This window comes from Galeopterus variegatus, unplaced genomic scaffold (assembly GCF_000696425.1).
Source record: "Galeopterus variegatus unplaced genomic scaffold, G_variegatus-3.0.2 Scaffold616, whole genome shotgun sequence".
NCBI lineage: Eukaryota > Metazoa > Chordata > Mammalia > Dermoptera > Cynocephalidae > Galeopterus > Galeopterus variegatus.
The window spans coordinates 558,159-574,361 of record NW_007726727.1 but is presented as its reverse complement, the minus strand read 5'-3'; the positions used below and the strand labels follow the sequence as shown (position 1 = coordinate 574,361).

The 16,203-nt window shown below is 37.5% G+C and overlaps 1 protein-coding gene and 1 pseudogene across 1 annotated transcript in view; one reads left to right on the top strand and one right to left on the bottom strand.

The window, feature by feature from the left end:
* Positions 1-231: 231 nt before the first annotated feature.
* LOC103588783 lies at positions 232-630 on the bottom strand (annotated as a pseudogene).
* A 6,787-nt stretch (positions 631-7,417) lies between these two features.
* The window catches only part of SUCLG2 (succinate-CoA ligase, GDP-forming, beta subunit), a 138,129-nt gene continuing 129,343 nt past the window's right edge, over positions 7,418-16,203 (top strand). The window contains exons 1-3 of the mRNA XM_008570585.1: positions 7,418-7,439; positions 8,871-8,970; positions 9,923-10,013. Coding sequence (XP_008568807.1) covers positions 7,418-7,439; positions 8,871-8,970; positions 9,923-10,013 — 213 coding nt within the window. The remainder of the gene's footprint in view (positions 7,440-8,870; positions 8,971-9,922; positions 10,014-16,203) is intronic.

Here is a 16,203-nt window from a genome sequence, read left to right as displayed (position 1 = left end):
AATTAATTCTGAAAAGATATGATGCCACTGCCATATAATACCACTTCCTATCCCCTCAAGATAACTACAGTTAATACAGTAGTTTGGCTGTTGTCCATTTAGATTTTATTATGACTGTGCAACTGTTCATAGATGCAAGTATTTATTTGTAAATTATTAGTAATTAAGGTCATTTATTATTTATTATTTTTTCAGAGTTCAGCTTTTAATTTAACTTGTTACAAAAGAGGTTTAGTCAAAAAGACCAAAGCCCATGTCATCATCACACTCCTCAGATTTTTGTTTCTTTGCTTCTCCTTTCTTCTCCTCAGCTGGGCAGCAGTGGTGGAGGGGGCAGGACCTCCTGCTGGGGTAGCACCAGCTGCTGGAGCAGGTCCACCAGCCCCTGCATTGCAGATGAGGCTCTCAATGTTGACACTGGTCAGGGCCTTTGCAAACAAGCCAGGCCAAAAGGATCCAGTATTTACTCCAGCTGCTTTAATGAGGGCATTGATCTTATCCTATTATGACGGTCACATTGGTGTTGTGCAGAATGAGAGCCAAGTAGGTGCAGGGAAGCTCAGAGATGGAGGCCACAGTGTGGGCTAGTGCGGGGCTGGTGCTGCCAGATGATGTGAGGGCCTCACCCATAGGCGGCAGCTGAGGAAAGGGGTCTATTAAGGTCCATTTAAAGCTTACTGTGTACATGAGCATTTCCCCATGTTCATACATAAAGATATACTTAATCATTGATAATAGCTCTATAGAATTTTATTATTTTGTTATGTAGATATATAAAATTTATTTTTCTAATAAAGTGCAAATGTTGATAGACTTTAGATTCTTTCTGGTGTTTCAACATTATAATTACACTGCAGTGAACTTCTTATTTCTGTAATCAATTTTCATAGAAGTAGGACTGCTCTATCAAAGGGTTTTCTGTGAGCATTGAGCAAATGGACCCCCTAATTGTCTTAGAACATTCCAAGTACTTTTTAACTGTTGTGAATTTTTCAGCAGCATCAAACATGTTCCTAGCCCTATTCCTTAATTTGCACAGGGCTCAGGAGTCTGTGAGAGGGAGTTTGGATTCAGTTTGCATTGGGAAATCAGACATGATTTTCCAGTAGGCCTATCAGAGAATGGGTCCCTATAAAGAGCAGAACTGGGTAGAGAGGCGAGGGGTTTCTGAGAGACGGTCTCTATGAGTGAGAAGGAGACCACTGGGGAGCAGGGGCTGGAGCTATGGGGGCACAGAGGTCTAAGGTTTAGTGTGAGGTGCTACCTGATTGAGCCAGAGTCTAACCTGGAGAGTGTGGGTCCTCTGGGACCATGCTGTGAAGGAAAAAGCTGTGTTGCTAAGGCTCAGCCACTTGGATTTAGGATCTCCTCTGAAAAGACCCACTCATGAGAAGCTGAAGGATCTTCCTTGATGGTGGAGAGGGAGAAGCCTAAGGGAAACTGGTGGTAGTTTGGTCAAGAGACTGTGGGCAGCAGAGTGATGGCAGACAGTGGAGCGAACATTCCAGACAGCAGTTGTGATTGCATACGAGAACACGTATCACCAGTGGAGGGTCTGATAGAGAAATTGATTTAAACAGGAAAAAACAGGGAAATGATAAGATTTCTAATCAAGAAAGTGGGGAACTCAGAATATCAGTAAAACTGTAGTAAAAATGTAATATGCTGTAAAAGTGAAAGGAACATCTTTAAATATGAGTACAGCCAGGCAGTGTATATATCATACACATTTGAAGTTTTATGGTCATTCCAGTTGGCTCTGAAAATAAAAACTTCATGAATTTATCTTCCCACCAGCAGTACAGCCATAGCAGGTCTGGGCACTGCAACCTTTCCCACCTCGCTCATCAGTGGTTAAGACTGACAAGAGCTCTTTTATGTGTCTATTGTCAGGTAGCTTCCAGTAATCTACAACTGAAGGTGGGATATTTCTTGGTGATTTCTTTCTTTCTTTCTTTTTTTTTTTGGTAGCAGGGGCCAGCTGGCTGGTATGGGGATCTGAACCCTTGACCTTCATATTATTATACTACACTCTAACTGACTGAACTAACTGGCCAGCATATGTGGTGATTTATACTCTGTCACTTTGATGAAGCTGGAACTATGTTTCCTAGAATTCCCTTCCCTGTATAATTTGAGGTTAGAGTTGGCCAAAAGAGGCATCGTTACAGAATGTGGACTGTAGCTCTTACTCTGAAGTTCATTGTGATTCGGCAGCGATCGACAGATGTAGAGATGCTGGCAAGAGCTTGTCTTTGTTCTTCTGCTCCTTGTCTAGCTGTTTTCCCAACTGCTGACCCTGCTGATCAATATGGACCCAGGCCCATCATGAGTCCCATGTCCTTCCCACGGCTTCTCCTTTGCCACGATCCCACTTCTACATCTGGAGGTGCTGGTTCCTCTGCTTGGCTGTTTGGGGACTCCTGTGATCATCCAATCTCCATTTTCAGATCTTCCCTTTCTAAACTCTTCCCACAATCATGTATACTTAATTCCTATAATAAACCCCTTATCTGAAACCCATAGTAATTCTGCTTTCCTAATTGAACTGACTCCCATCTTTGACTTGAAAATCAGGGGGAGAATTATTTTTTAAAGCTAGTTTTCCTTTATCCTTCCTTCTCTTCAAGTGTACTGCAAAGTAAAGTAGAAATGCTTTTGGTGTTCGTAATTGCTTTTCATCTTCCTTGACTGTTTCCAGGATCTGTCAAAGTAACACGTGTCACACAAGGTGTTTTTATTATCAATGTATGTCATTATAGGATTAATCCGTCCTGTAATCTGTATAAGATTTCTTCTGGAAATTTCTTCTTAAGAAACTGGTTTTCTGCTGAAAAGTAATTTCTTCAGGTGGCTTTTTGCAAAAGATTTGTTTAATGTTCTATGATTGTAGTCTTACAGTGTTAGAAGTTCATTGATTAGCCACAGGTGCTTGAATAAGGTCATGTGGGTATTTTCACGATCAGTGTTAGGAGGTTCTTCCTTAAGATTTCTTGAAGAAAAATGTATCTTTTAATCTAGTTGGCACAATGTAAGATTGATTCACTAGTATTAAACTACACGGAAAGAGCAAGATTGTATCTTTTACTAAGAAGTCAGAGTAAGATATTACAACTGAATTGAGTCTTGCTAGAGGTAATTTTTATGTAACTTTAAAATTTCTTTTGGGGAGGGGGGGGCTTGCTGGTACAGGACCTGAACCTTGACTTCGGTGTTATAACACCAGACTCTTACCAACTGAACTAACCAGTCAGCCCCTGTAGCTTAAAAAATTTTATTACCAATGAAATGTGTATTAATGATTATGAAAGCAATAAATAACATAGTGACAAGATTAGAAGAGTAGGCTAATTTTTCATTGTAGATTTTAATGAAGCCTATAATGTAATATTAAATATATAATATTTTTAAGAGTATAGCAATATGAAAAAACAATGATTTAAATTAGGAATTTTTATAGAGATTAACATTAAAATTATTCCCCTTGAAAACATAAGCATGCTTTAAGATAATATTAGCTTCTTTATAATCAATAAACTGTTCAAAGTGGCATTATCATGCCTCTGCAGTATCTGAATGAAGGAATTATTTTTAATAATATGGAATTAATTGGATAACATATTTGATAGGAAATTTTAAATTTAAAACTTACATAAAAGCCTTATCAGTAAAAGATTTCTTAATGTGAGACAATGTCTCTCTGAACAACTTCCTGTTTGTATCACAAAATTCCTGTCCCAGAGATGGTCCTATTTCTGTCTTTTACTTATGTTTGAAAATTGCTGTTTTAGACATGTGCAGTTTAAATCTCTGATTGGTAGCAGTCTGGTGGGCCCAAGTATCTCCAATCTAATTCAGTCAAGTGCTGTGACCAGTGATGAAATGCTGTGTTCTAATGTCTTGTATGTTTGAAATTCTCTATCCCAAAGTTGTTGGGCCCATGTCAGACATGTTGAAAGTTTGAATAATCATTTCATTCTCAAAGATGCCACTAGGCATACGGAAAGAGTCATCACAGTATCATCTTATTCCCAGCGACCTAGTTACAACTTGAGGAAATATATGTTAGTCTTTAGGAGTCATTACAGTAATGATTGAAAACTGGTAACTCTCCATTTTTAAGTTTGGGTCCTGGAGTCATAATGAAAACATAGGCATTAGTTCATTTCCTTCAGGAAATTGGCAGTTAGGTCTCTAAATTATGTCCCTATAATTGTAATATTCCTTATAAAGGCTCATCTTTCCGTAATATCTTCTGACTTTTCTCTTGCTTTCCCTCCTCCTTTCTCCCTGCCTTCCAGTAATAGGTAAATCTGAAATACTGAAATGCATTTTAACTTTCTCAATTAGGAATTCTATCAAACCTCATGAAAGGTGATCACCATGCTAGAAATTATAGAATGCAATTGTGCTGAAAACTGGATATTCCAATTTTGCTCCAGTCAGTGAACCATAGAAATCATATTTCCTCCACAAGTCCAATGTTATTGACTTTAAATAGATGATCATTGTAGTAGTCATCTCACTGCAGTATCAGTGTACCTAGTGCCCGCTACATTTTGCATTTAGGAAAGTATGAGTGTTATATTTCAGAAAAGAGCAATGCTGAATAAAAACCAGCTCGGTAATACAAATATTTGATTCATCACTGTTTTAAAAAAAGGTAGTTGGAAATAACTTATTTTTCTCGATATTCATGATTAACATTTTCAGACATTTACTATGGTCCTCATTATGGTTCTGAACTGTGTTTCGTGAACATTATTTTGTGTAAATATGTTTTCAGAATGCCATCTCTAAAAAATGAAGTGAACCACTTTTGCAAAGCTTGCTTAATTAAACACGTTTCTTATTTATTCTATTTAGGTTGTACTTTCCTTAATGAATCGTTTTGTTTTTTTTTTTCTTCTTCTTCTTTAGATGTTACAATGCTTCCAAGAACATTATTATCTAGCATGGGACTATTGGGAGACTATAAAACTTGATATAAAACTGTATTATAATTAGGATAACACTTGTGTGGTAAAGAATGAGAGGAAAACATTTGTGAAGACATTATTTTAATGTAGCTATTAGCTATATTAAAACAAGACCATGGAGTGGGATTTTGTTTAGGGTTTCTAAATGGCTCTAAATACTGTTCTAAGTGATATGGTGTTTGAGAATCTTACATATTTATAAGTTTGTCAAATATGTCTCATAGTGCTTTTTCTCCTAAAATATATAAATTATAATAAATGGTTCCCATCAAACTGAGTGGAAACCTAGTTGTGACTACTGTTCCTTACCAGAAGCTCACCAGGAAAAGAACAACATACAGTGAACGTATTGCATGTTCAGGCATATAAGGGAAACAGTTAAGAGCAAGGACTTTCTAGTTATACAGACCTCAATTATACCAGCTCAGAGACCAATAATATAATCAATGTATAGGTGCAATCTATTTCTATACAAAATCTATTAGAGTAGGGTTTTTCCCCCTCCTTCCTTTTAGCTTGATATTCTAAAGTTATGGTTAAATCATCTCATTTATTTAGACAAAAATTGAATTTCAGGTATAGCATAGTCTTTTGTAATTGCATTTGGGATTAGAGGCTGGAGATAACATATACAAAAACAAACAAATTAATGTGGGTTTTTGGAGAAATCAGATCTTTAAATAAAACAGGAACAGTGGCATTTCAAAATAAGTGTGAATCAACTTGGTAAATACTGAATGAAGAGACTAGTTACTATTGAGTAGAATTTGACCACTTTATTTAATTTTCAGTGCCTTGAGTAAATAACCATAAATTACTTCATGAGAGTTTCCCTTAAGATGAGAAATCTTGCTTTACTTTGGGCTGCCAACCTGCTATATTGATGGAGCACTTGAGATCTAACCAGAAGAGATTTTAGTGAACTCATTTTTGCATGGGGTATAAGTTGCAGAAGATGTGCATAGATTGAATATTCTTTTTCTTTCTCTTTTTCTGATTGCCCTGATATACGGCTTCACACTCTTTGAGATGGTTCCTTGGTCTACCACCTGGGTGGCATAGGAGCCCTTTTGACACGAGGTCAAATGGTGACATGTGTAATTGACAGCACTTCATCGAGGATACAACTGTTTCTGTGTCTCGATGGTTAGTGAGTAAAGCTGACCTAATCAAGCCTACCTAGCGCCAATTAACAGCACCCAATTAGGTGTTCGTCTGACTTTCAAGTTTTGCTGCTGGAAAGCTTGGAGAGGAAAGCATCTCTTTCTTTTGGATGACAAGGATATGAAAAATGGTAATGGCAATGGAATGCTGTTATTCTTTTTAAAGAATTTGAAGTGATTACAATTAAAAATTTGAGTAAATGGCAAAAAGTATTTTTTCCACTTGATGTCCTCAAAAGACAAATAGAGAAGGTTTTTCTTTATACCAGTTTTTGGGGGAGTCACTGAAAACAATTATAATGATGCTGTCATATTTTGACTGTTTTTTTAATGTGCCAGGCATTGAGATAGCACTTTACCCATTGTATTTCATTTATTCTTCACATCATCATAACACTGTAGATTTCTTTAATATGACCACCTTATAGATGGGCGTGCTACGGCTACCTTTCTGAATCGCAATCTCCTGTTCTCTACAAAGAAAGTGATAGATGGAGTTTAAACACAGGTCTGTTTAACTACAGTATCCTTTCTCTAACTGCTGTTTTTACAGCAGTAAGCTAATATGCAGTAAGTTCATCTTACTTGGTTTCTTTCCTGGTGAGTTTCTGATAATGAACAGTGTCTTCTACTCAGCCTAATGGGAACCTGTTTATTATAAGACAGCGATTGATGGATATGATGGTTCCTATGCAGTTGGGTGTAGAAGGCAGCATCCCAGGAAGGAACTGTGTTTGCTTCTGAGAGGAGGATGAGTCCTCTCTGAGTGGAAGCAGATACAAGTATGAGAGAAAGGAGACCAAGCAGTGAAGACAGCGAATGAGCCATGATGCTGCAACAGCATCAGCTGGGGTGACCACCTGACCCAACGCCTGCATAGTGTAAAATCCTCTGTAGCTCCCCATTGCCTTCATGGTAAAACCCTCTGTGGCTCTTTCTATTTGAACCTTTGCGTGCTTGCTTATGAGTAATGACAAAGAGGAGAGTCTTAGCTGAAATAGCCAACACTTGTGAAGCTCTCGCCTTACATGAATGGTGGCAGATACCAACAAATGTTAGTTTTTCTTTTTTACCATCTCTGAAATGATTCTTTTGATTCTTTACAATATATAAAGGTAATTAACTAATTGATCGAGGCAGTGGTCTTTAATTAATCATTTGAGTTTTCAGGCTCTGTGATAAAGTATTTGCATGTATTATCTCGTTTAATTATTAAAACAACCCACACTTTCGTTTGACAGTTGAGTAAACTGAGTCTCATAGACTTTAAGTAACATGCCTGTTGCCACACAGCTGGGTGAGGGATGAAGGCCAGATCAACACCTCGGTCTACAGATTCTAAACCTGGTGTGCTGAACAAGAAAACCATCACAACCTCATAGAAGATTGTCTGGTTTGGTTCTCTGATGTTAAACAAAGATGATTTACCAACAGGATGCCAGCTGTGGCCTGAAGATATGTGCTGCTTGGTTTATTAAACATATTTTATTTGGAGGCTGCTTTATTTTTCCGCTTTGGCATTTGGGGAGGGGATCTCTCCTGTTGGCTAAAGACCTCATTTATCACTGGGCAGCTTCACAGACACACCCAGCTTTCCTGTCAGGCCCATAAAGATATTTGAGTTTATTACTCTGGTCTAAAAGGTCAAGAATAGACAGTTCACTCTTTTCCTTGAGCGTGCTGAGAAACACAAATTTGTTGACTACTTATCCCCAGGATGTTTTGTAATCTCGCCAATATTTTTATTTATTTATTTTTAAAAGGTCAAGAATAGACAGTTCACTCTTTTCCTTGAGCGTGCTGAGAAACACAAATTTGTTAACTACTTATCCCCAGGATGTTTTGTAATCTCGCCAATATTTTTATTTATTTATTTATTTTTTATTTTATTTTTTTTTTTGTCTTTTTGTCTTTTTCCGTGTCCGGCAATGGATCGCAACCCTCAGTGTTGCCCCCGTACCGGACCGGGGACCGGCAACGGGATTGCAACCCTCGGTGTTGCTCCCGCGCCTCGCTCAGCCAGTGAGCGGGAACCGGTCTGTATGTGGGATCCGAACCCTTGGGCGGGAGCGCCACCGCGCTTCCCAAGCGGCGCACTTATCCAGTGCGCCACCGGGCCGGCCCTCGCCAATATTTTTAAAATGTTGCTTGTGTTTAGTTTTAATCTACTTCCTCCTGCCTTGCCCAACCCTATCAATATATAGAACTGCTCAGAAAACTGTTAGTTTCCAAGAATACAGTTATAAAATACGGCCTTTCTATCTTGTCTTTAAACCTTTTCCCTACATAATCCAGTTTTCCCTTTGCCGTCTCTGATGGCTGACAGGTAGTTAGCTCCTCTGACTGGCAGATTGGTGCCTCTGCCATGTGGGAGTGTCATTACACAGTAAAATTAATACCTCCATCCAGGATTTATTTAGCATCTTCTGACATACTAAAAAGAGCAAGGAAACACATGCCTTGCTTTTCCTTGGAACGGTTGAGTATTAGCTTATTCAACTGGTAGAAAGCATTTGAATGTCCTTGGTAAACAGACTTTGCATTTAGGCACATTGATGTTTTTTGAAGTTCTTTATTCCCTTTATTTTTAAAGTTGCTCTGAGAGAGCTTTTACCAGTCACTTGGCAATTTTATGTCATTTTTGCTTTCCTTATTGGTAAAGAGGAAAAACAGGAAAGAAAGAAAAGAATTTAAAACCAACTACCAACTCTGGATTTTTCTTTTTCAGATGCAAAAGAAATTGTTCTAAAAGCCCAGATCTTAGCTGGAGGAAGAGGAAAAGGTGTCTTCAATAGTGGCTTGAAAGGAGGTGTTCATTTAACGAAAGAGTAAGTCTGAACATTTTAATTCCTTGTCTTCGGGCCGAGCAGTGATGGAAGCTCTTGCTCATGATTGAACAGGACACTGAGAAAGAGAGTTGGGGAGGGGATAGGAGCAGGCTGTAGCAAGTAGAGAAAACCAAACTGGTAGGTAGAGGGCTCTGGCAATTGCCCCAGTTTTTTTTTTTTTCCCCTGCTTCCATAAAAGGCCTTTTTTCTCATTGGTGAAAACTTGATGGTCCTTTTCTCCTAGACAATTAGTGATTCATCATAAATGTTGGAAATGATACCATTTGCAAGTGAAATGTCATTCCGTAATGTCACTCCCCTACTCAAGAACCTGCAGTATCTCCCCATTGTCAGTGACATCAGTTGTGCCTCCTATCTGATAGTCCTAACCTGCCTTTGTCTGAGCCTGTCTTTTTAACTTCATCTCCCATGTCTCCCAGCACTGAATACTTTCCTCTCCTCCCAGTCCCTGTCACATACCTTTTCATTATTTGCTTTGATCCTTACCTTCATCCTCATCCCTCTCATTGCCCAATGCTTCCCAAATTGTCCACTATCAACTCTTTATTCAACTCTTAGAACTAAGTCCGTTATGCATTTCAGCAGTATCTCTTTACTGTGACTGTAATGTATTTGGGGAGAGATGGTATCAGAGGTCAGCAAGCATCTTATATTTAATTTACTCACTCACTCACTCACTCATTCACTCACTCACTCTCTCTCAATTATATTTTGCTCTCCGTGAGCCTCTAATGCAGTGCTAGGCACATAGTATATGGGTGGAAAGACCTGTGGATTCTGTGAGGGTGGAGGTGGGCCCTGGGCAGTGTGGACATGAGGATACATGGACTCTGCTTTAAAATGATTTTCAACAGACATTGATTTTTTTTTTCCGTTTCCTATCTCCCTCTCTCTCTCTCTCTTTTATTTTTTTTTTTTCTCTCCCTCTTAGCCCTAAAATTGTGGGACAGCTGGCTAAACAGATGATTGGATATAATCTAGCAACAAAACAAACTCCAAAAGAAGGTGTGAAAGTTAAGAAGGTACTATGGATGCTTTTGGTCATTTTCTATGAATTTGTTAAAAAAAGAAAAGAAAAAACTGTGTGTATTAGGTACCAGAACCAGCTACCTGACTCATAGGACCCAGTATAAAACAAAAAGGCAGGGACCCTTGTTCAGGTGTCAAGACAGCTATGCAGAACGTTAAATTAAGAATGGCACTTGTCTGGGCATGGGGCCCTGTGTAGCTGCACAAATCACACACACCAGCCCTGGGGAGCACCCTTGGATAGAAGGCCCTGTCTGAACATTGAATTAAGGCTCTGCACTGTAGGGAGTCAACTCTCTGTTCCATTGACATAGCATCACAGATTGATTATCTCTATCAGTGTGCCGTGCTTGGGGACACTGAACTGGTACGTTCAGTTTTTACTTTTCAGAGAGTATTTGGTGGGAAATTCTTCCCATGACCTAAAAAATCACCAGCTACTTCTTAGTGTATCATGAGAGGGTCTCTCCTAGCCCAGAAAAGGACACTGACCTGGAGGGAGATTGGAATACCAATGGGTCATTAGCTCCATCGTGTCAAGAGCACAAAGCCATTCTAAATGTTAAGAGAACAAACATACAGAGCTGGTTGTGGTTATTTCCCTTTTCTGCTGCCTCTCAGGTAGGTGCAAGAACTGTTTAAAGCTCAAAGTGTTTCATTTTGTTGATTTGTTCACGTTCATCCTAGAACACTACTTTTATCTTCTTTTTAAATTTGGTTGTGAACCTTTATCTGTGTACCTTATTCAACATTTGTTCACAGAGGGCATGATCAGTATTTTTATTTATAGGAATTCGTTGTTTTATGTGGACATACTGTATGCAATTTTAAGGACTGTGCATTTTTTACTTCTGAATCTTTCCATGTCAGTATATATGGTTTCATCTCTTCTTTTTTGATGGTGGCATAGTTTCTGGTGAATGAGGACACTATGATTAGTATTTAACCAATCCCTCATTGGTGGACATTTGTCTTGAGTGACAGTGCGACAGTGAGTATTCTGAATACTGTGACATGTGGGAAAGGCCTTAGGCATCATGACCATATCTTTGATTTTCAGGATGGACAAACAGACCATAGGAGGTCTCAGCGAAAGTAACAGCTTGATCCAGGTTTTCTATTTCTCAGGATATTCCATGTCCATTGCATCTTCTTTGATCTGTTAGGGTTGCAGAAGATCAGGAACCGAGTTTAAGTTGGGGATTAAAGTTATCATGTAGTATTTACCATGCAGCTGGGTAGAGCGAGGATAAACTTTTAATGATTACATGAGCCTCTTAAGCATGAAAACCTGCATGGATTTGATTATGTATTTAGGAAGTATATAGTGGGCTTCTTTTATGTGCCAAGCATGATGCTGAGTTCTGGGATATAGCAATGAAATTTTCAGGTGGAAATAATTCTTTTTCCTTTTAATGTTATATTTAATAGCATTCCAGCATTTAATAGCACATGCCTCACTTTCAAATGGATGTAATAATAATATCCTGATGGATACAGTGTTAGAGATTAGATTAATTAATACATTCCTAAGTTCTTAACATGGAAAACATTTGATACTTTGTCTTAGTCTGTTCAAGCTGCTATAACAGAGTACCATAGTCTGGGTAGTTTATAAACAACAGAAATTTATTTCTCACAGTTCTGGAGCCTGGGAAGTCCAGGATCAAGGTGCTGGCAGATTTGGTGTCTGGTGAGGACCTACTTCCTGATTCACAGAGGGCTGACTTTTTGATGTATCCTCACATGGTGGAAGGGATGAAGGGACTCTCTGGAGTCCTTTTTATAAGGGCATCAATTCCATTCATGGGAGGTCTTGTCTTGTGATCTAAACACCTCCCATAGGCCCCACCAACAAATACCATCATGTTGAAGATTAGGTTTCAACATATGAGTTTTGGAGGGGACCTAAACATTTCTAGATTATTATATAAATGAAATCATATAGTATTTAACTTTTGGGAATTGGCTTTTCTTTTCACTCAGCATGGTTTTCTGGTTGTTATGATTTTCTGGTTGATCGAGGTTGTTATGTATATCAGTAGTTTGTCCCTTTTTCTTGCTGTGTAGCTTTTTGTGATAAGAATGTATCATAGTTTAACTATCACCTGTTAAAAGACATCTGGGTTCTTCCAGTTTTTGGCTATTACAAGTAAAGCTGCTGTAATCATTTGTGAACAAGGTTTTGGAGTGAACTCATGTCTTCATTTTGGGGGATGATTCTTGGGTTATATAGTAGTTCTATGATTAGTTGTTTAAGAAACTGCCAGATGTTTTCTAGAGTGGCTGTACCATTTTACACTGCTACTAGCAGTGTATGAGTGGGCAAGGTTCTACACATTCTAGCCAGCATCTGGTAGTGTCATTTTTACAAATTTTATCCATTCTGATAGGTGTGTAAGGATATTTCATTGTGGTTTTAATTTGCATTTCCCTAATGGCTAAAGATGTTGAACAACTTCTCATGTGTTGAACTTCTCATTTGCTTATTTGCCATCTGCAGATTCTCTGGTCAGTTGTCTATTATTCATGTCTCCTATGGTATGAATATCCCCTCCAAAGTCCATGTTGAAACTTAATCCCCAATGTGGTGGCATTAAGAGGTATAGCCTTTTAGAAAGTGAACGGATTAGTACCTTTTCAAAGGGCCAGAGGGAACTAGCTTAGGTTTTTTTTGCCCTTCCGCCTCCTGCCATGTGAGGATGCAGCAAGAAGGCCCTCGGCAGACATAGAATTTGCATTAAGAGGTATAGCCTTTTAGAAAGTGAACGGATTAGTACCTTTTCAAAGGGCCAGAGGTAACTAGCTTAGGTTTTTTTTGCCCTTCCGCCTCCTGCCATGTGAGGATGCAGCAAGAAGGCCCTCGGCAGACATAGAATTCTGGTGCCTCGATCTTAGACTCTCCAACTTCCAGAACTGTGCAGAAATAAATTTTTGTTCTTCATAAGTTACCCAGACTTAGGTATTTTGTTATAGCAGCATGAACAGACTTAAGACAATCTCTTGCCTATTTTCTAATTGGATTGTTTGGTTTTTTATAGTTGAGCATTGAGTTATTCTAGGTACCAGTCCATTGTCAGATGTGTGCTTAGTAAATATTTTCTCCCACTATATAACTTGCATATTCTTTTTCTTAACAGGGTATTTTGTAGACCAAAAGTGTTTAATTTTGATGAAGTCCAGTATATCAATATTTCCTTTATGGATTGTGTTTTTGGTATCTGGTCTAAGAATTCTTTACCTTGACTTGGATAACAAAGATTTTATCATATTTATTTCTAAATGCTTTATAGTTTTATGTTTTATATTCAAGTCTGTGTTCTACTTTGAATTAAAGTTGTCGGGGCTTCTGTGTGTATGTGTGTGTACCTATGGATGTCCACATGCTCCTGAATGCCATTTTTTGAAAAGGTTTATCTTTTCTCCATTGAATTGTTTTTGTACCTTTGTCAAAAATCATCTGGACATATTTGTATGGGTCTGCTTTTGGGTTCTCTATTCTGTTCCGTTGGTCCATGTGTCTGTCCCTCTACCAGTACCACACACACAGTGTTAATTACTATACCTATAGAGGAAATTCTGAAATTAGGTAGACTGATTTTCTCACTTTATTCTTCTTTTTCAAAACTTTTTTACTTATTCTAATTCCTACGCCTTTCCATATACGGTTTAGAATAATCTTGTCTTTATCTACAAAAAATCAGCATGCTGAGATTTTGATAGGAATTGTATTAAATCTGTGTATCAGTTTGGAGATAATTGACATCTTTGCTATGTTAAGTCTTACAATTCACGAATATGATGTCTCTCATTTTATTTAGATCTACTTTGACTCTCCCTCCATCAGCATTGTATAGTTTTCAGCATATAAGTTTGGTATAGATTTTGTTAGATTTACACTTAAATATTTCTTTTTCTACTTTTTAGCAATTACCAGTGGCATTAGATTCTTTATTTTGGTGTCCACCATGTTTTTTGCTAGTTGGTGTTAATTTCTTTTTAAATGTTTGGTAGACTTCTCTAGTGAAACCATGTGGGCCAGGAAATTTCTTTGTTCCTGTTGTTGTTTCTAGGTTGCCTGTTTCTCTAGCACCCAGTCCGAGAATCCTGAGGCAAAAAGAAAACACAGGGGACTCACTACCATGTCTTTTCTTGGATCTCAAGCTTCCTAGTTCGTCTGACTTCTTCTCTGTAGCATTCAGAGTCTTAAGTTTTGTTTATATTTAATGTCCAAGGTTTTTATTTGTACTTAGCAGAAGGAATAAAGAAAAGTATGTCTGCTCCATGTTCTCAAAACAGAAGTCCTGAATTATAGAAACTTTCAATTTCTAAGTTTATTTAAGAAGCTATTTAAACACATACATACATTTATACATGTTGGATGTTCTCTAAATCTGTGCCAGTGTGTACTGTGTTCTTGGGGATAGTGATAGAGCTGTGAGACATTACTTCTCAGTATGTGGTCCATGATTCAGTGCCAGTAGTGGTTACTACTTCACAATAAACTCAAAAACTGAGAGTATATTTAATCTTCTCTCTTCACTGCCCTGTTATAAATAGTTTGCACACTGGTACTCATTCACAGACCACAATTTGAGTAGCATGTTTTGTTTTGTTTTTAAAAAAACAGATTTCAAACAAGGTAAAGAAAGTTAAAAAGCGTTCTGTACTGGAAGACCCCATAAAAAAGATGTGTTGATAATATTCTTTGTGTAACTCATAGATGGAGATCTTTTGAAATATATTCAACTGAGCTTCTCATGGGATGAGTGTTTGTGGAGAACATTTAGATCTCTCTATAACAATTTCTAAAATACTCTAACATCCTGAGTCATATGGACAGCATAATAATGTCAAAAAACTGGTCTTTCTATAAAATTTCTTGAAATATCTCATGATAATCATTATTTTCCTGGGGACATTTTTTTAAAGGGTGATACATTATTCCTACCAAGCAAGAGCTGTTTGAGACAGCAGCTGTTCTTTACAAATAGAAACTTGATGGAATGCAGAGCACATCTGTCAACATTTGAGAAGATTAAGAATAGGACTCTTGAATGACACTTATCCTAAAAAGTTTTAGTGTTATGTTGCTTCTAAGAATAGCCACTGAAAGTCATTAAGTGTCATTCACTAGGCTAACTCTGTATTAGAAAGTGAACAGTAGTTATGCCAGCAGACCTGAAAGCACAAACAAAACACAGTCCTCATTTTGTATTTTGTGGCTACCAAATGTCTAAAAACAGCTCTTTCCCCTTCTAGAGAAATTCTTAGAAGTGACTGTCTTAATTTCTTAAAAAGTTTGCATTAATGCTTTTAATGGTGAACTTCATGTTATTTCTATAAAACTGTACATTGTTACTGTATTTGATAAGGGGAAAGAATAGAGCTAAGTATTTTTGCTTCAAATATTCTCCCCCTTTCAGTCAGAAATTTTGAGTTGACTGTGTTTTAAGCAACTTAAAGGCTGAGAGGAGGCTNCTTTCAGTCAGAAATTTTGAGTTGACTGTGTTTTAAGCAACTTAAAGGCTGAGAGGAGGCTTAGGTACTGGCTGATGGTTGACCTTCAGTGACCTGCTTTGTTAGAAAGAACAACCAACTTGACATCAGAATGATTCTATGATAATCCTAACACTGTTTGCTAAGAAATAGTTACATACTAATGAGCTTTCATTTATCATAAAAGAGTCCATATAAAGATCCATCTAAGGTATTTTACTTTTAACTGGTAATAAATTCAATAAAGTTTGAAAAGGAGTTCTATATTTATTATATCTTAGCTTTTTAGATCATCGTATATTTATCCCATTTCATGTGACATAAAACTCCGTGTTTTTGTGGCATTTGAGAGGCTAAAATCTTATGCTATTTAATCTGTAACTTTTTAAATGAAACCTATTACTAAATTACTTTTAGGAAAAGTGATGTAAGTGCTTTTATTATTTTCACATCAATTACTGATTGTTTATGGGAGTCTTTTTATCTTTTAAAAATCATCTAAAACATTTTTCACCATTCTTGTTGGACATGTAAGTTTGTACAGCCCCTCTCTCAGGGCAGTTTAATAGTACTTATTGTACAGTTGTGCTAGGCATCTGTAATTAACAATAATTTATTGTGTGTTTCACATGGCTGCAAGAGAGGAGCTCAAATGTTCTCATCACAAATGATACAGTTTTGTGA